Here is a 19682-nt window from a genome sequence, read left to right as displayed (position 1 = left end):
CACTGTCAAATACTGCCCACTAGTGGGACAGGGATGTAGTACAAGTGACAAACTATTTTTAAAAAATCATACATTGCATAAAATTATACACATAATCACCATTACTAGGTTAAAAGCAGGAATGCTTAGATGTATAATAATTTATAGCTATAGTAAATTATATATGCTGTTTCAGTGTGCCTAAAAATACACCATTCAAAGAAGTATGTGGATTATAGTTCTACTGTAAATTAAACATAGAAGTTATTTTTGTTGTATAGTCAAAGTCAAATTTATTTATATAGCTTTCACAGTACATGTCACAAAGCAGCTTTACAATCGTATGGGTCCCTAATGAGCAAGCCAAGGCGACAGTGGCAAGGAAAAACTCCCTATGGTGGTGGGGATTAGGAAGAAACCTTGGGAGGACCAAGACTCAAAAGGGAACCCATCCTCCATTGGGCGGCCCGTTAGCACAAGTCCGTGGTGTGCAGGATGGTTCTACAGATAATGTTTAAGGTCCTTGTTCCCCGGCCAAGTAGTCACAGTCTTTTTGGTGTAGATGGTGAGCCTCAGGTAGGAGCATCAGCACGTCCTCTTGCATATAGTGTCATTAGCGGGCACACACACAGGATGTGGGAAATCTCTCTTATTATTTGAGTGTTTGGAGTTGATTTAAATGCTTTAGCTAATATTACTGTCATTTAATTTCCCTCACAAAAGTCCCAAAAACAAACACAAAAAGCAAGAACAAATGTTCAATATAACCCACAAGCACTTAGTGTTGTGCTGAAGTCCTCCCTGAGGCCGGTCTGCAAAATCTGCCATTACACTTATTAGCTATACAGTGCTTAATTTGTAAATCAAACAATGCCGGAACGCAAACAGCGGCATGAGACAAGGGGTCACTGAGGTCAACAATGTCACCGGATCGCACAAAAAACGTAACGTTTAGGCGCACAAATGTCAAAATAACAAGCCAATTCGTATATATATATATATATTACTTTTCAATTATTTACGTGTGTTTTAATGAACTGAATCTGGTATTATAAATGAGGAAAAGCACTAAAATATGCATGACATGGGGTCTCAGTGACTGGGTTGGAGTCTCTGTTTGTCGTTAAGTTCAGATGTTCACTGTTTTTGACTAACAAAAGTTAAGGGGTTTGTTGACAGGTTAGACAGATACATGTCTCAGGATTATGTATAACTTGAGCATTATTTTAATGTCAGTGATAGCCTATCCATGTTCTGTATGCAAAATCTATTGTCATAAAATAAGCAAACGGGTCCAGGTTCCATTCTTGGGGTTCTTATGCCATGCACATTTTTTTTCTCCATTTTAAAACACTTTTTTTACTCAGCCCCACCCACATTGATCTTAATTAGCTAAATAGGTCAATCAGGTTTTAGAAAAGGTAAAACACAACGTGTGATATAGGATCCCCAGGACTGGTATACGGAACCCCTGAATTAAACAAAGTCATTACTAATTTTGCTTACCCTCTTACAGATTGGACTTTCTGATTCAACTCCTGTTGTGCTGAGACACGCATGCTGTTCACGTGTCGCAGACACTGCCCTATGCAAACGTATAGTTGCTTTGCTTTTTCAAACTGCACATTTTTCTCAGCTCAGTGTGCCAGTTGTTCCCCCTGTGCACAGCTGTACTGAAACTGAACAGTGCTGGCACAAACCTTGGACAATCGTAAGTTTATAATAATCACACTAGATGAATGATCTAATTTAATGCACTTCTTCTTTCGGCTATTCTCTTTCAGGGGTCACCACAGCGGATCAAACTCCTCCATCTGGCCCTGTCCTGAGTGTCCTCCACTGACACCCCAGCCACTCTGATATCCTCTACCACTGCATCCATAAACCTCCTCTTAGGTCAAGAACTCCACTGCTGTCTCTCCCAAACATTTCCATGCCTCCACTGGAATATCATCAGGTCCAACTGCCTTACCACACTTCATTCTCTGAATTGCAGCCCTTACTTCCTCCTTGCTCACCTGAGGCACTTCCTGATTCACAACCTCTACCTCTTCTAACCTTCTTTCCCTTTCATTCTCTTGATTCATCAGCTCCTCAAAATACTCCTTTCACCTTCCCAAGACACTCTCCTCACCAGACAACACATTTCCATCTTTATCCTTTATCATCCTAACCTGCTGCACATCCTGCCCATCACAGTTTCTCTGTCTGGCCAATCTGTACAGATCCTTTTCCCCTTCCTTAGTGTCCAACTTCTCATACAGCTTGCTATATGCCTTCTCTTTAGCTTCTGCCACTGCTCTCTTTGCCTTGCGACACATCTCCTTGTACCTCTGTCTACTTTCTTCATCTCGCTGAAAATCCCAATTCTTTTTAGCCAACCGCTTTCCTCTCAAACTTTCCTGAACTTCCTCATTCCACCACCACGACTCCTTGTCTATCTTCCTCTGTCCTGAGGTCAAGTACCTTCCTAGCCACATCCCTCACTGCATTTGAAGTTTCATCCCAGGTATCCAGAACACCACCACCATTACCCAGTACCTGCCTCACCTCATCCCTGAATTTTACACCACAGTCCTCATCCTTTAACTTCCACCACCTGATCTTAGGTTCCGCTCTCACTCTCTTCCTCTTCTTCACCTCCAACATCCTCCTACATATCACCATCCTATGCTGTTTAGCTACGCTCTCCCCGGGTAACACCTTGCAATCACTAACCTCTTTCAGGTTTCGTCTCCTACAGAGGATATAGTCGACCTGTGTGCATCTTCCACCACTCTTATGTTACCCTGTGCTCTTCCTTTATCTTAAAGTAAGTGTTAACTACAGCCATCCTTTTAGCAAAATCTACCACCATTTGTCCTTCCATATTCCTTACATTAACACCATATCTACCCAACACCACCTCATCATCACTGTTCCCTCCACCAACATGTCCATTTAAATCTGCTCCAATAACCACTCTCTTCATTAGGAACCTGCAAAACAACTTCATCTAACTCTCTCCAGAATTCTTCTTTCTCCTCCACATCACAACCTACCTGAGGAGCATAAGTACTGATGACATTCATCATCACCCCATCGATCTCCAACTTTACACAGATCACCCTGTCACTTACTCGCTTTACCTCCACTACACTCTTACTAAATTCATCCTTCAGGATTACCCCTACTCCATTTCTCTTCCTGTCTACACCATGATAGAAGAGTTTGAAGCCACCACCAATGCTCCTGGCCTTGCTCCCCTTCCACTTGGTCTCCCGTACACACAGTATATCTATCTTCCTTCTGTCCATCGCATCAGCTAGCTCTCTCCCTTTACCTGTCATAGAGCCCACATTCAACGTACCAACTCTAACCTCCACTTTCCTGCTCTGCCTCCTCTCCTTCAGCTTCAGAACCCTCTTCCCCCCTCTCCTCCTCGTCCCAACAGTAGTCCAATTTCCACTAATGCCCTGCCTCGACCGACCCGGTATGGAATTTCTGTTTTTGATCCGCATCATTTGATTTGGGGCAGTTTTTACACCGGATGCCCTTCCTGACGCAACCCTCCCTATTTATCCAGGCTTAGGACCGGCACTAAAATACACTGGTGTATGCACCCTAGTGGCTAGGTTATCTAATTTAATGCACTGCCTGAATTAAATTACAGCAACTTTTGTCCATATTATTAGGGTGTAAAGCCAGGAGCAATCAACAACATGGTGATCACAAAACCTGTGCCAAATGGAACATCTCATGGTGGAGTTAGGTATGGTGCTTAATTACTTCTAATTAGACATGCAATTGTGCAGTTTAGCTGCTCTACCACAAATGTATAGTTACAATTAACTTTAATTTAAATATTCTAATTTAATATTAAACTAAATGCTTATAGTTTGGGATATTGTCTGTACTTGAATTTGTAGGAGTGGACTCTACAGGGGCATGGTGACCACTGTAGGCATGGCATCCCACAAGCCAGCTGTGCAGTGTGCATTTGGTATGGTGCAGGAAGGCAGTGGTCTGTCATATCAGCAGCCTGTTTTACCATCACGACACATCACTCTCCACCCTGATGTGCCATCAACCCCACTTCTTCCTCTAAAAGACCACCACCTTGATGCACCCACCTGTGCTTTTGTGTGCACTGAACAGGAACTCTTTCACCTGAAGTCTTTGGAGGTGTCACTTGATATGGCTCACAGAATTGAGATGTCAACTCTGGCACAAGCCTAGAGTAACAGCGTCACGTTTTGGTGAGGTGTGCCATGTCAGAGGGCATAGCTCTGCAGAGTCCCTTGCTGAACGCATCATCAGAGGTACCAGACGGACGGCTGAAATGAAGAGAGGTCTAGAGATGGAGTCCGGAGCAGCATCTGAGTATTGCAGGATACTCAATGTAAATCACACACCATGTGGCCTCATCATCCACCCAGATGCTCCCTGGCTTGGTGCAGCCCCTGATGGTGTCGTATTTGACCCCACTGAATACCCCCAGTTTGGCTTGGTCGAGATTAAATGCCCTAATGTGAAGAATTACATTGACTGTAAGTATCTGTATATGGAGTACGGATGTTCAAAACTAAAAAAAGACATGCGTATTACTGGCAGATTCAAATGTCAGTTACTAATCAGCGGGCTTCACTGGTGTGATTGTGGTGTGGGCTAAGGAGGATTTTTTTTTGTGGAGCGTGTTTATATGAATGCAGATGTACAGAGACAAATTCGTGAGAAGACAGATTTATTTTACTTCTACACATATATGACAAAATATCTGTCATTGAAATGTTCTATACAGAATCTTTTTTTAAATCAAATGTTCCCTTATTTAACAGTATTTGAGCTTTTCTTAAACAGCACAATGTGTTTTTGATGTAAAGAACCTGGAAATATGAAAAAAGTTTATGAAAAAAATATTTACAGTTACAAATGAAACTGAACAGTGCTGGCACAAACCTTGGACAATCGTAAGTTTATAATAATCACACTAGATGAATGATCTAATTTAATGCACTTCTTCTTTCGGCTATTCTCTTTCAGGGGTCACCACAGCGGATCAAACTCCTCCATCTGGCCCTGTCCTGAGTGTCCTCCACTGACACCCCAGCCACTCTGATATCCTCTACCACTGCATCCATAAACCTCCTCTTAGGTCAAGAACTCCACTGCTGTCTCTCCCAAACATTTCCATGCCTCCACTGGAATATCATCAGGTCCAACTGCCTTACCACACTTCATTCTCTGAATTGCAGCCCTTACTTCCTCCTTGCTCACCTGAGGCACTTCCTGATTCACAACCTCTACCTCTTCTAACCTTCTTTCCCTTTCATTCTCTTGATTCATCAGCTCCTCAAAATACTCCTTTCACCTTCCCAAGACACTCTCCTCACCAGACAACACATTTCCATCTTTATCCTTTATCATCCTAACCTGCTGCACATCCTGCCCATCACAGTTTCTCTGTCTGGCCAATCTGTACAGATCCTTTTCCCCTTCCTTAGTGTCCAACTTCTCATACAGCTTGCTATATGCCTTCTCTTTAGCTTCTGCCACTGCTCTCTTTGCCTTGCGACACATCTCCTTGTACCTCTGTCTACTTTCTTCATCTCGCTGAAAATCCCAATTCTTTTTAGCCAACCGCTTTCCTCTCAAACTTTCCTGAACTTCCTCATTCCACCACCACGACTCCTTGTCTATCTTCCTCTGTCCTGAGGTCAAGTACCTTCCTAGCCACATCCCTCACTGCATTTGAAGTTTCATCCCAGGTATCCAGAACACCACCACCATTACCCAGTACCTGCCTCACCTCATCCCTGAATTTTACACCACAGTCCTCATCCTTTAACTTCCACCACCTGATCTTAGGTTCCGCTCTCACTCTCTTCCTCTTCTTCACCTCCAACATCATCCTACATATCACCATCCTATGCTGTTTAGCTACGCTCTCCCCGGGTAACACCTTGCAATCACTAACCTCTTTCAGGTTTCGTCTCCTACAGAGGATATAGTCGACCTGTGTGCATCTTCCACCACTCTTATGTTACCCTGTGCATGTAACCCATGTAGCCTATCTGTTGACCTGGTGTGCTAAAACACACTTTTTGCAAAACATTAAACACAGTTGTTCACATAAGACATTCAAACATTCAAAACTGAAAATCATGTGTTTCTTTTGGAAAACACTGCCACGCAACTGCTACACTCACCTACCAAAATCCATACCCAGTCCTCCTCACACGTTACAACACTTGAGCTTTGTATGTTTAAATCAATAGTGGTTTAAATTGATGTCCACACACTCAGTCTGTATTGTCTATCTTTTTGCAGGCTTCTACCCAAGACGATTGCATGCAAGCACCTACAAGCACCTGGGAGATGGTCTGACTTGCCAGTGGATGTACTGATGCCGGGGTTGGATGTGCCATTGCCGCAAGAGGACGTGCTGATGCTCCTACCTGAGGCCCAACATCTACACCGAAGGGACTGTGGGAACTAGAACCATAAATGTAGAACCACCTTTTGTCCACAAATACGGACTTGTGCTAACAGGCTGCCCAATGGAGGATGGGTTCCCTTTTCAGTCTTGGTCCTCCCGAGGTTTTCTTCCTAATTTTTTATTTATTTATTTAAACTTTATTTTACCAGGGAAAAATCCCATTAAGAACCTCTTTTTCAAGGGAGCCCTGGCCAAGATGCAACAACAGCAATACAGTTACAGCCAACAAATAAAATTACAAAGTTAATTAAAACAGGTGCATGTGAGGGAGGCTGTCTCTCCCTCACTTCCTAATCCCCACCATCATCGGGGGTTTTTCCTCGCCACTGTTGCCTTTGGCTTGCTCATTAGGGATCTGGAGCCATACGATTGTAAAGCTGCTTTGTGACAACATGTGTTGTAAAAAGTGCTATATAAATAAATTTGACTTTGACTTTATGACCACAGTGTACCCTTCTTCTGATGGCTACTTCCAGCAGGATAACTCGCCATGTTATAATTCATGATTCATCTCAGACAGATTTATTGAACACAACAATGAGTTCCCTGTACTCCAGTGGCCTACATAGTCAGATCTCAATCCAATAGAGCACCTTTGGGATGTGGTGGAACGGGAGATTCGCATCATTGATGTGCAGCCGACAAATCTGCAGCAACTGCGTAGCAATCACATGATGCTATCATGTCAACATGGACCAGACTCTCTGAGGAATGTTTCCAGTACCTTGTTGAATCTATGCCACAAAGGATTAAGGCAGTTCTGAATGCAAAATGGGGTCCAACCTGGTACTAGCTGCAAGGGTGGTGAACCCGAGGGTAGAGAAGGATCCATTAGCAGGGTTGCCAACTTTTGCCGTTCGCTTGGAGTGAGATTTTAACCTGGAGCCGGTGGCGAGTGTATTTTGTTGAGCGGGGGGGTGGATTCAGTGTTATATCCAGGGTTCCCACGGGTCCTTGAAATCCTTGAAAGTTTGTGAATCTGAAAAAATAAGTTCAAGGCCCTGGAAAGTTTTTGAAAACAGGCATAAAAGACAGCCGTCCTTGACGGTCCTTGAATATTTTAGAGGGTTTGAAATTTCACATGGATGAAGACCGCGGTCACAGAATAATAGGGCACAGTTGGTAAGGAAGTCAATATTTACAAAAGATTGCTATGAAAAAGATTGCCATGATGTTTTAAATTTCTCATCCTTTGTTGAAAAAATATGATCTGATATGAGTTGTTATAAAGATTTAAAGAAAGTCTGCAAAGTGATTCCTTTAACATTTTATATTCAGAGTTGACTGTTTCGATGCCCATGTTAAAAGTGAATGACTGTTGAGTTCAAGTGTAATAACAAGATTATCACTGATGGTATGAGACAAAAGATATAATAGATATTCTTTCAAGAAACATCCTAATACAAATTATAAAACCACAAAGGCTTGTCAAATGGCTCATGTCTTCTAAAGTAAAAGAGACTCATTTCAAAATAATAAATAAGATATATCCTGTAGCCATGTTTCTTGAAAGAAGAGTTAAACTTGATGTGGATTAATGGACCTTTTTTAAGTCAGAAGATGAATCCCAGGAGCATTTGTTTTTCCATCTCAATCTTTACAAAGTTTTTGCATGGACACTAGAAACTGGATTAATCTCAAACTTCTTTCTTTTGATACCATTATACTTCAGTTCGAATTTCTCTGATTCCATAAATTCACTACCATAAGTGGAGTGGTTAAAAGGCTGTTCTCTTTATGAATGAATATTATTCTTTATTAAGTAGATTTAAAACTATGCTAGAATCATCTCACGCCAGATTTCTCTAGAAATCTATAGTTCTAATCTCATTATATGGCTTTGCTCCTCTGTTTTATGTATGTACTGTATGTGTATATGCATATGTGTATTATTGTTATTATTATTATTATTTGTCTACTGTCAACGTGTCATTATTTTGCCAGCACAAGTTCATTTAAAATTACATTGATTCTACAGGGCCTATGCTGACTTTTACTTGGCAAAGTTTGGTCATTCTCCTGTAGAGAAATTTGTTTGTTTGTTCAGCACCGAAAGCAAGTGTTTCCTGTAGGTAGTTGTTGATCCTTCAACAACTATAGCCATTTTATGTGAATGTCGTCATCTCAGATGTGCATTGCTAAATTGCCAGTCATGCACAGAAAATTTCAGGATGCATGGCTTGAAATGACATTCAGTCTTTTGAATTTGCGTTGTATTAACATCGTTTTTTGATAACATATTCAGGGGTAAGAGTAGGTAAATGCTGGCAGGTGCAGTCCTTGAATTTGAGGAAGTTGGTCCTGGAAAGTCATTGAAAGGTCCTTGAATTTTATGTTAACCAAGGTGTGGGAACCCTGTATATCGCCGGTGGATGGCGCCAGAGCTAGCGAACTAGTAACGTATTGAATCATATATGTGGATCTGAGGTAAATAAACTGGATATTTTTTTTCGGCGTGAGATATCGGAAGTGTGGCGTGAGAGCGTGTGTTTGAGAACGGTCAAATGCGTGTGTCTCACGCTCAATGCGTGAGAGTTGGCAACCCTGCATTAGCAGGTGTAAAGATGTTGAATTTTAATATAGAAAAACAATGAACTGAAGTCCCAAAAGGGGACGACCCCAAAGGGTAGACAGGCAGGAGCACAAAAGTGCAAGACAAAAACGGGAGAGTCAAAAACCAGAGAAGACTAAGAGCAGCAGACAAAGGTAACAAAAGGGCCAAACAGGCAGGAGGATCAAAAACACAGAGCAAGGATCAGAAACCAGAACATCAATCAGAGAAATACACAGGATCACAGCTTGGTAAAGACACTCAGAGAGGCAATACTTCGCACTGGCGACTTGTGAACAGAGTCCTTAAGTAGGGTGTGGTGAATAGTAAATTAGAGTCAGGTGTTCTTGTCAATATTCCGGCGATGGCGCCCTCTGGCGGTCACGGGCGTGATTGCCATTCCTGACGCTAGCAAGGTGTGCCTAATAACGTGGCCGGTGAGTGTATATACTATATTATACTATATTATATAGTGTATATGATTGTGATGGAAATTGTGTTACACTGATTACAAGAGAATTGTGAAGTGTGATTCAGTATGAAATCATGTGCTCATGTGTATGTGTGTATTATGACCTATGTTAAAGGAATGTGCAGAGGTAGAAAACACTCTTATCTGCCTTGACCCGCGGACCCATCAGCTGTTTCTATAAGCTGCTGCTTATACTAAAACATGAAAACTACTGTCAGGAGAGAATGCACATGTAAGGCAAAAACTGTCTACTGTGCATTCTGCCTTGTGTTCTCAGTGTGCCCAAATGTACTGTAAACATGTGATAAGAACCCCGCCTACTAAACGGTATAAAGGAGGGGGACGGTTCTCTCTCCTCTCAGCTTCTGTTCTAGACTGAACTTTCATGCTTATTTTGTCTATTAATAAATTTCTCTTTTAACGACGCCTGAGTCCTCGTATATTTCAGAAATTTCCACGACAATGATAATGAATTACATGAATGGTTTATACCTATTATTTTTACATTTTAATTATGACCAAAACTGCTATATTTATTTAAAATATCATGGGTATACATTCAACATAATACTAATGCTACTCCCACCACTAATAATAAAACTACTGTAAATGTTTTGTTAATTTTCCTTAGCTCAAGGACAGTAACGTTTCACTGGGGGCCATCCCGTTATTTACCACTAGGTGGAGTATGGATGGCATGCAGGGCTAAATGATCACTTAATTCTAAATATTTTAAATCTATTTTAATTATCTAACAATAAAAATGAATTATTGTAATAATTTAACCATCAAGCTAAAAAAAGTCTAGATCTGGTACCATGGAAATGTCTTCAGAAGGTACAAGGTGTGTGGAGCACAATGCTAATAAATCTTTTTTTCTTTTAAACTTTAGATAATTCTCCAGTGGTCTGTTTCTGTATTCATACAAGTGCTAGAGCCATCATAAGCTCTTTTTTGAGGTTCTAATTTCTGTAATCCATGTTAAATTAACTTATTCCGACAGATGCACATGAAGTCAGAATCACATGCCCACTCAACAGGCAAACAGACCATCTTTAGTACAATTAACAGCCTTTAAAATAACTTGGATGCTGGCTGCAGTCAGCTTCTAGGAATCCTCATGAATTATCATTTGTGTAAGTCAGATCATATGGTGGTCTGAATGCCAGCCTCATCACACAGTCCATAAACCACATACAGTGAATTAAGTGTAAATGGAGTTTGTCACCATACTGGACCAGTAAGATAACACAATGCAACATAATGTAAGCATATTTTATTCATTCTGCTTTAACTGGAGACTGGAGTGACTCTGGAGTGTAACTGGAATCTTGGAGGTTAAGCAACAGCTGAGCTGGAAGACAAGAGACAAAAAAGTCATTCACTCACTCAAACACTAGCTTTCACCTTCAGTGCTGTAAACCACCTAATAGGTTTACCTGGTAGGTTCTGCAGATGCATCCTGGTATCCAGGATGTCCTGGAGTCTGTTCATCAGCACAAAGTAACGTAGGAGAAGCTCCTTGGGCCACAGCACCTTCTCGTCCTCCATCTGGAGCTGCATCGCCTGCATGTTTTCCTCCACATACGTCTCCCAGTCTAAAATATCTTCTTCATATACAGTGGAGCCTCCTGGGTGGAAATAGACTCCTCATCCTCCTCAAGTGTAGTAGGAAGTCTGGACAAAGAGCAAAATGCAGTAACCAAAAAATACCTATATAGTAACCAAAAAGTTGTACATTGTATTTTGGACTAGGGCTTGTCATGGTATGCCAGCCCTGTAGCCCAAGGGAGACGCCCACACACATCTGCACACACCCTTCACTTATTCTACACAAGTGACTGTAAGGAAGGAGTGAAGCTACACAAGCCTCCCGCTCTTCTGAAGTCACAGCGCCAGGGTCTCAACTTCTCGAAACATGCATGTCCAATCTCCTGAATACTAATGACCTCCACCTGTCCCTGTGTGTCCCCACCCTCCTCCACCTTTCTTACACTACTCACTCACCACTTTACATTGTGAAGTTTTGCCTCTGACGTTGCATAGTGAGCGTTCCTTGCTCGTTTTTGCCTACCGGTGTTGTGACCTTTGCTTCTCCCTTACACCTCATTCTCAGCCCGACCCCTGGATTTGTAACGGACTCTGGACTGTATGGACCATGCTGTCCCGACCCTGCTGCCCCGTGTTCGCTTCTTTTTGTACTGTGTGTTTTGTGTGTGTCTTGTGCTGCTAGCTACAGTAGATTGTGTCTGGAGAATAAAGAAGCACTACGCTGCATATAGATCCTTTTGTGGTTTTTCCAGCACATATTACAGTCACAAATGTTACAGGTTTTGCTTCCCATCTATGTGGGACCATTACTTACCCACTAACTAGAGACTGGCTTAATCTGCTAAAATCAGAACAAAAAACAAACAAAACTTGGCTATTAATTTGTCTATTTGCATCCATAAAGATTGTCTGAGCAAATTGTTTAAGTAAAAAAACTACAGCATGAAAGAACTACTCACCTGCATTTCAATTTGTTGTTGCACTTGAGAGTTCGCTCCTTACAGAACCGAATGTATTTTCATGTGTGGGTATGCAACATGGATTTGGCTTATTAATATTGTTCATTAAATGACAATGAATGAATTCTTCTGCCCTTGCACTACTTTACCATCTGCATATTTCATTCAGCACAACTAATGACTTGTAGTGTAAGCTACCAAAAATGCCAATTACAATGTTCAGGAATATGAAGGAGCGAATACAAATCCACAGAACGATGTAAATGCTGCAGGTGATGCTGTCCAGCTCTGGAACCCTTTGTACTTCTGACAGCAGGACACACCAGTGAGTCATGGTGAGCAGCGTGAACAGTGTGATAAATGCATTGTGCAGATCTCTGGAGAACACAACCAGCACACTCACTTTCAAAGCAAACACTGGCAATTATCAAATACAATGTAAAAACTGAGGAGTCCAAAATGACTGAGGAGCGACATTAGGCAAACAGCCAGAGAAAAGAACTAAGAACTATTTACTACTAATGTCACGGCCTTTCCCGACAAAGGGCAACATTTTATATTTCCCTTAGCCCAATCCCAACCACTACACCTTGGGGAGTCGCAAGTTGACAAATGCAGAGAGAAGATGGGAATTTGCACAATATATTTATTCAACAAAAGAATTTTATATATAAAAAAAAAAATCCATCAACTCCAAGTGCACCCAGTCCCAGTCCAGAACCTCGGCAGCCAGTTCAAGGAGGGACACGCAACAGTCCACTTTGTGTTCTGGATAGTAATGCTGCAGACAAGGACAGAACAAAAACAAAACGCAGTCACCACTCAAAATAACTGAAATTGTAACAAAGAAACAAAAACCCACAAAGACGCAACACAAAAATGGAGCCCAAAGAATATAGAATATTTTAGCCAAACAAAATGTTCCCCAATAGGCTAGCACTGGAAAAAAAACTACTTAAAACACCACAGCAAACCCTCCAAATTATAAACCCCAAAATAAATCAAACCAAACAAATCCAAATCCCTTACACAACCAAAAATCAAATAATGAAATAAACCTATAGCAGTACCCAGCCTAATAGAAAGCAACTTCAGTATTTATAGCAACGGACTCCAACAAACTAAAACGATTAAAATGTACTGCCCTAAAACTACGACTGGTGGATGGCAGAAGGTTAAAATTCTTCTAAAAAGGTAGGGGGTTGCACTTAGCTTTGGGAAAGGTGAGCGTCCTCACCCTTCCTTTTAATCAGTGCGCTTCTCGTGCACAGACAGCACCAGCAGCAGAGTCTCTCACGTTCTCGCTTCCACCAGCAGCTCAGCTGTATTTACTCCGGCACGTCCCAACTTCTCAGATCAGTCGGACAAAACAGACACCGCTTGGTTCACTCGGTTCACCCTTCAAACAACGGAAGTCTTTCCGCTTTGTTGCGTACTTGCCAGAGTCGGGAGCAGTGTCCGCCTGTGTCACGCCTTTTCTGGCCTTTAACACATGAATGGTGGAGAAAATCAAGCGTTGACAGGTCATCTAGGCTACATGCTGTCTAAAGTGACGTCATTCATAAATAGTCATTTTTTATTAGAAAGCCTTTTATCTACTAAGATTTGGAAGAAAAGCAAGGGGCTATTTACACAATTCCCATAGAAACGCAACCCATTAACAGATATAACGGATATAGCATTGAAGTGATGATCACCTTTACAGCTTGTTGTTTAGCAGTTGCCTGTAGTCTGCTGGTCTGAATCATATTTAACTAATTAATTGTAATGAAAATACCATCTAAGCATTAATCATTTTAAAATGGTAGTCTGTAGCCCTATCACACAAGGGGGGAGGAGTGTTAATGTTGAGCAAATAATAACTCACTTGAAACTTACCAGTAATATAAAAAGATGTAATATACCACACATACCAGTGTGAGCGGTAATTTAGGAAGGAAGTTTCTAATTGTGTCTAGCCTTATAATTTTGATTGTAAGGGCAGGGTAAAGGTTAGGTTTCTGCCAACATGTAAAATCTTATGGAATTTGTATATGTCCCCATGGACAGAGGTATCTATGTTCCCAAATCTGAAAGGCAGAAGCCGTTCTTAATGAATTATCTCCTACGATTGGACGACAGGAACAGACAGAAATAGACCTGAACTGAACTGAGCAGATGTGTAGCCTGTCTTGTTAAGTGTGGATGTAGGTGCTTACATGTGTATCCTGACTTAGTCATGGCATGGAGTTGGGTTTAGGGGGATACTGCTGCTTCTCCCTGGTCCACCATCCACGGGACCACGTTCTTCTCTCCAGCCCCACTGGAGACAACAGCAAAACAGGAGCAGCTGGAATTCAGCCAGTTCTCTATGTGTTTCAGCAGATGTACCTGAGTTAGAAGGTGAGCTACTACCTTTGCATGTAGAAAAGCAGGTAGGCTGTTTTTGCCCTGCTCTTAAGGACGGCTGGCTCTGTCTTTTTTGAAACCTTTGAATCGTTGAATTTTAACCAGCACTCTCCTTTCTCCTCAGCTACGTCGCTGATGTAGTGCCCTGTCAGGGAAGCAAGATGTCATTAGTCACTTTATAGTTTCTACTGCATGTTTGTGGATATTATCAGACTGCTCACCACTGTCCATGCTGCCACCCAAATGAGACACCACAGCGTGGAGTCTGTAGATGTCTGTGTGAACAGTTTCCTGCAAACAACAAGTACATCTGTTTTTTCATATGATTAAGTAAGAATGCATCTTAGATCGTTGATATGGGTCTCTCTCATATCTATCTATCTCTCTCAGCCTGTCTTTCTCAGTCTCTCTCAGCATCTTTCAATCTTCTTTTTCATCTCTCTCTCTATTTCCTCACCAGTGGGCTGACGTGCTGTACTTTCTCTCCCTGTCCTTCTCTGCTCTCATTTACTACTAATGGGTTGAGAGAACTACATCATTATGGCAGGTACGTATAAACGTAGACAGGTTGTAAATCCAAAATTTAATTGATCACTGTAGGAAAATGGCTGATGTTTACCTTGTTCTGGCACAGAGCTTTTCTCCAGATTATCCTCCTCATGTCCTTTGTCCTGGGTGTATGCTGGTCCACTGTGGACACATCACAAAGCCATTCAGTTAGCGTCTCATTGCTAATTGTGAAAGGGTGGACAGAGGTGAGAGAGCGTATGCTCAGGCCGTTGTACAAGCTGACCTTAACGGTTGCCCGAGTGAAGCCACTCCAGGGAGGACAGAGAGGTCCAGCTCTGAGGGGATGTCCATTAGGTTTGTTAGTTTCTTGCCCAGCATGTCAAACCTCTTAATGTGGAGGATCAGAACTCTGTTCCAAAAGGAAAAATGATGTAAGAATTGGAAGAGTGTGAGATGACTGCTTTAAAACTCATTGTTTGTGGTAATTCACATAATGCGAGACTCACCGTGGGAGTGTGAAGAACTCCACCACTTCACATGCCTCGGTGCCTTGACCACATTCACATTTGAACTCCAAAACCGTTGACTGAAAAAAAGTTTTCATTGAGAGTGACAATGGTTAGGATGGCTCCCTAACTTAACAAACTGGCAAAAAAAGTGTTGTCCAGTAGGGGTGTGTGAGGTGACAGACCTTGAAGTAATTGTGTAGGCTGTCAGTCAAGGTAGAGCTCAGGTTAACAGAGAGGTGGTTGAAGTCCTCCACTCTGGAGCTCTGCAGTCCACAGCTTTCAAACAACAGAAATCAACAGAGAGGTTACAACATTCACACAGAAATAACCCACATTATCCCATACCAAGTGTGTGCATACTTTGTGACAATGCACACTCTGAAGAAACACATGTTAAGAACAGTTGATTTACAAGAAGGAGATGTGGTGATATAGCACAGAATTACCTGCTGCAGGTGCGCACAGATTTGAGGTGAAACTCAAAATTTGCCACAGGGCAGATGTAAGAGAAGGAGGAAACCCTGAGTGTCTCTCCCTCCTCCTTCAGCTGAAGCAAACACATCATCAGGAACTCATGAGCATCCTGCGGAAGACAGTACATCGGAACGGCATTACTCCTGGACTTCAGCAGCAACAGAGTGAGAAAACAAAGAAGGTTGTGTGCAGTTCCTGCAGACTACTGCATGTGGTTCCGATGTGTTCTGAATGGCTCAGAGGGTTGTTTAGCCGAACCTGTTCGTAGTCCTCTCCAAACGCAGGGCATCTGACTGAAATACAGGCATTCAGGGCTCTCAGGAGCTTCTTCTTCTTTGAAGAGCTACGACTAGTGAGCCTGCCTTGCTGTAGATCTGCAAAACATCTACGCACAGTAACAGGGAGACCAATGTGGTTTATAACTCTCAGCATCACAACACCTCTCTAAGCACTCATAATTGAACAGTTCATTTAGACATGTGAATCCTCTGTTCCTGATTGGCTACCTGAGCATCTGGCAGCTGGATGGATCCGTCCAGCTGGAGCACTGAGCTCTGATGGGGCTCCAGAAGCAGGAGAGACTCAGAAGACACTGCAGAGTGGCGTTCATATAACATGTATTCCCAATGTTGGGAAACCTAACAGGACATTAATGTTTAGAATAGATTTAATACATAATCAGTAAAACTTCCAGGCCACTAGGTGTCAATGTCACATAATTTCAGAATTTGAAGAAGAACTGCAAAAATACTTATTGCTCCTTTAATTGCTACGTGCCTTTATTTTGGTTCAGAGATAAAGACTGTGTACATTACATCTGTGTACACTGCAAAATCACGTAATGGTTGTGTGCTAAAACACAACGTGTTCTGTCTTTACCCGAGCTGTCGGATCTCTGTGTCTCTGCCAGCAGAAACAGTGGGGGCGTGTCCTTGGCCCTCACCCTGGCCACTCTCAGTCACCCTTTCACTACTGACGATGTGCGGTAACAGGTGCTGCAAATTCTGCACACGAAAGTCTCCCTCTACCACAACAGCCGGAAATCTGAAAGAGAGAGTAGAAGTGACAGATGAATATGGAGTTTGTGTAGTGCACAAAATGTTCACATACATACAAATGTTGTTTTTAATATTTTTCAGTTTCTCTTGATTTATGCCACAATGTCAATATATAACCATTATAGATTGTCCATACTTTACTGTGCCATGAAGATGACTTTAATAATGTACCCACCTATCCATGGGCACGAAGCACACATTTTTATCAGCAGCCCCTATGGAGAGAACAAAGCCTTGGAGTAAGTGTCTTTGACTAAAACATACTATGCAAAGGACAAAATCATAAAAGATTCTGAGCTCTGACCAGGAACAATCCCTTCCGTGTTCTTGGGTTCAGTAGGGAGTTTGTTGTTGGACCTGGGGGCAAATAATTCCAGGGAAAAATCATAGACAGAATAAATAATAACCAAATGTGCATGTGACTACACATGTGCATGTGACTACACAATTCATAAGGCTGGGACGGTTTTCATACCTGGTTAAGTGTCCCTCAGAGGAAGAGGAGCAAGAGATGGAGGAGGAGCTGACATTCAAGGACTGAGTGTCAGTTACTTGTGTCAGGGAGGATGACTCTATATGTCTCCACCATCTTTGCTTTTTCTTCTTTTTAACTTCACTATTCACACCCTCTTTGTTCTTTTTCTGTAGGAAAGCATTGGTTTGTCAAATCATGGGTATGGGAAACCTAGTACACCCTAAAAAGCATCACATCTTAAATCGAAAAAATATCGGAGAAAATATCGGAGAATCGGAGAATAACCGGTATAAAAATGCCGGTTACTCCTTTTTAGACCACAACGTATAAAAACGTTAGAGAGCTACCTTCATACACGAGTAAATGCAACCCATTTGTCCGATATACGCTCCTTCCTAACAGAATTAATGTAAACGTCGTCGCGTCGGGTTTGCAGGTACTTTAAATGTGATGTTCGCGATATATTGACCTGGTTCTATTGTGCAGCGCTGTCACGGCCTCGTTGTTAACGTCAGTAGCTATATGACGTAAATAGTGCTGCGTTCTGTTATCGTTAAGTGTGAAGCTGTAAGCTCCAGACTATTTAGCACAACTTCTATACCCTATATCCAAAACCAAACACTTAGGTCCTCAGACACAGGTCTTCTGGTGGTTCCAAAATACAAGCTTGTTACTGCTGGTGGGCGCTCATTCTGTGTAATGGCCCCAAAACTGTGGAATGGCCTCCCGCAACATCTCCGCCTCTGTTCATCCATTTCCTCCTTCAAAACTCAGCTTAAAACTCACCTTTTCTCTCAGTATTTTCTCCCTTCCACATAGTCATAGTATGGTTTAATTAATTATATTTATTTATTTAATTGTTATTTGTTTTTTTTCCCCATAGGATTTTTGTAAAGTGTCCTTGGGTACTAGAAAGGCGCTATATAAGTTTAACTTATATTAAATACGTTGTTTAAATATCTAAGTGACGCACTACCGCTACTAGTGGTGAGAAAGTGTACTGCATTTTATTCAAAATCAATGCGGTCCGGCGGCCCTCTGCGGCCCAAAGTTTAAAACTGTTGTTCTTTTGAGGCCCTCAAGGTGGCGTTCGCGGCCCACAGTTGGGTTAAGAATCTCATCTAGATGAGGTTTTGGGGCTAAATCATCTCTTGACTGTCATGATGATGCCCGATGTTGTGAGGGTTTTGTGTGTTTTTTTGTTTTTGTTTGCCCAATCTTTCCTTTGCAACCTTTCAGTGACTCTGCAATATACTCCGCAGGGGACGACCAAGTTCATGGTCATGGTTCATGGATCATGAAATCCCTTCACCCTTTAGTGCTAAGGTTTAGTGATTCATCTTATACATTATTATACTAGAAAAATCCACATACTAGAATGTAAGATACTGATTAGTGAAAGAAATCTGCACAATTACACACACAGCTTTGGCACCTTGCAGGGCTTTGAGCTTTTATGAAAAGTGCGGTTCAATTATACTTCACATGTACAGTATCAGCTACTCTTTTTGCATTTTAAAGTCCCCTCTAATTTATAACTGTCCAACAATATTTCAGGTTGTCCTAAAATATTTCCTGATTGCTTATAAATTGTTTCTTCACAGCTGATTGCCTGACTGAATCTATAGATTGCCTTTCCTGCATTTACACTGAATGTAGTTTGACAACATTATAAAGGATATATGTTTCCAAAACATGCATAGAAATTCAAGTCATGGAGTACAAATTTAATTTGATCAAATTACAACTTGACAGAAAAAGTAAAACTGCATTTTCATTAAATAAATATACAAAATTCAGATTCAAATTGTAGCTGTAGAGAGAGGAATAAAATCCATCCAATTGTCATTAACAAAAAACAAGCAAAAACAAACACACACACACACACACACACACACACACACACACACACACACACACACACACACACACACACGCAAAACAGATTTGCCAGATTTCTATACGATGAAGATTTTTTAATCAGTGGTCAACAGCACGACATCTAACTTGGATAAAGCCACTTCTGTTACGTAAGGAAGTGTCTGATGGAAGTGTCTGATGGAAGTGTCTGATGGGAGTGGATCAGAACTCTGTTCCAAAAGGAAAAATTATGTAAGAACTGGAAGAGTGTGAGATGACTGCTTTAAAACTCATTGTTTGTGGTAATTCACATAATGCGAGACTCACCGTGGGAGTGTGAAGAACTCCACCACTTCACATGCCTTGGTACCTTGACCTTGACATTCACATTTGAACTCCAAAACCGTTGACTGAAAAA

At 41.7% G+C, this 19682-nt stretch overlaps 2 protein-coding genes and 1 long non-coding RNA gene across 6 annotated transcripts; 1 reads left to right on the top strand and 2 right to left on the bottom strand.

Moving 5' to 3' along the window:
• The first annotated feature begins 1035 nt into the window (after positions 1 to 1035).
• Positions 1036 to 3718, top strand: LOC143523082 (uncharacterized). Its single transcript, XR_013133216.1, has 3 exons — positions 1036 to 2791; positions 3497 to 3571; positions 3654 to 3718. It is a non-coding gene; the product is annotated as an uncharacterized LOC143523082 (long non-coding RNA).
• An 8954-nt stretch (positions 3719 to 12672) lies between these two features.
• LOC143526511 (ubiquitin carboxyl-terminal hydrolase 37-like) lies at positions 12673 to 15316 on the bottom strand. 4 transcript variants are annotated; one of them, XR_013133881.1, is made up of 7 exons: positions 15172 to 15316; positions 14998 to 15068; positions 14600 to 14669; positions 14385 to 14523; positions 14189 to 14292; positions 13427 to 13473; positions 12673 to 13337 (listed from the first exon to the last, which is right to left on the bottom strand). XR_013133881.1 is itself a non-coding variant. In XM_077020948.1 (6 exons), the coding sequence occupies exons 2-5, from the start codon at positions 15037 to 15039 to the stop codon at positions 14226 to 14228; spliced, it is 318 nt and encodes a 105-aa protein (XP_076877063.1). In that variant the 5' UTR covers positions 15040 to 15068; positions 15172 to 15316; the 3' UTR covers positions 12673 to 13473; positions 14189 to 14225. The 4 variants fall into 4 exon arrangements, 2 of the variants coding, with proteins under 2 accessions (XP_076877063.1, XP_076877081.1); XR_013133882.1 differs by having other exon boundaries at positions 13431 to 13473; XM_077020948.1 differs by having other exon boundaries at positions 12673 to 13473.
• On the bottom strand, positions 15150 to 18140 carry LOC143527835 (uncharacterized). The gene is made up of 8 exons (XM_077023164.1): positions 17752 to 18140; positions 17405 to 17571; positions 17234 to 17286; positions 17105 to 17144; positions 16751 to 16915; positions 16378 to 16509; positions 16062 to 16256; positions 15150 to 15297 (listed from the first exon to the last, which is right to left on the bottom strand). Exons 1-8 carry the CDS (start codon positions 17776 to 17778, stop codon positions 15150 to 15152), a joined length of 927 nt encoding a protein of 308 aa, XP_076879279.1. The 5' UTR covers positions 17779 to 18140.
• Positions 18141 to 19682: the final 1542 nt, after the last annotated feature.

This window comes from Brachyhypopomus gauderio, chromosome 1 (assembly GCF_052324685.1).
Source record: "Brachyhypopomus gauderio isolate BG-103 chromosome 1, BGAUD_0.2, whole genome shotgun sequence".
In the NCBI taxonomy this organism is placed as follows: domain Eukaryota; kingdom Metazoa; phylum Chordata; class Actinopteri; order Gymnotiformes; family Hypopomidae; genus Brachyhypopomus; species Brachyhypopomus gauderio.
This window is presented reverse-complemented; position numbering and strand designations above follow the sequence as displayed.

Excerpts from the sequence above, each read along its gene's own strand:
- LOC143526511 (XM_077020948.1), bottom strand. The coding sequence starts at position 15,039 with ATGAGGAGGATAATCTGGAGAAAAGCTCTGTGCCAGAACAAG. Across the intron at positions 14,670-14,997 it reads AAGCTCTGTGCCAGAACAAG|GAAACTGTTCACACAGACAT; the intron begins GTAAACATCAGC and ends TGTTGTTTGCAG. Across the intron at positions 14,524-14,599 it reads GGGTGGCAGCATGGACAGTG|GGCACTACATCAGCGACGTA; the intron begins GTGAGCAGTCTG and ends CTTCCCTGACAG.
- LOC143527835 (XM_077023164.1), bottom strand. The coding sequence starts at position 17,778 with ATGGGTTGCATTTACTCGTGTATGAAG. Across the intron at positions 17,145-17,233 it reads CACGGAAGGGATTGTTCCTG|GGGCTGCTGATAAAAATGTG; the intron begins GTCAGAGCTCAG and ends TTCTCTCCATAG. Across the intron at positions 15,298-16,061 it reads TGCAGTAGTCTGCAGGAACT|AGTTCTGATCCTCCACATTA; the intron begins GCACACAACCTT and ends CTTTTGGAACAG.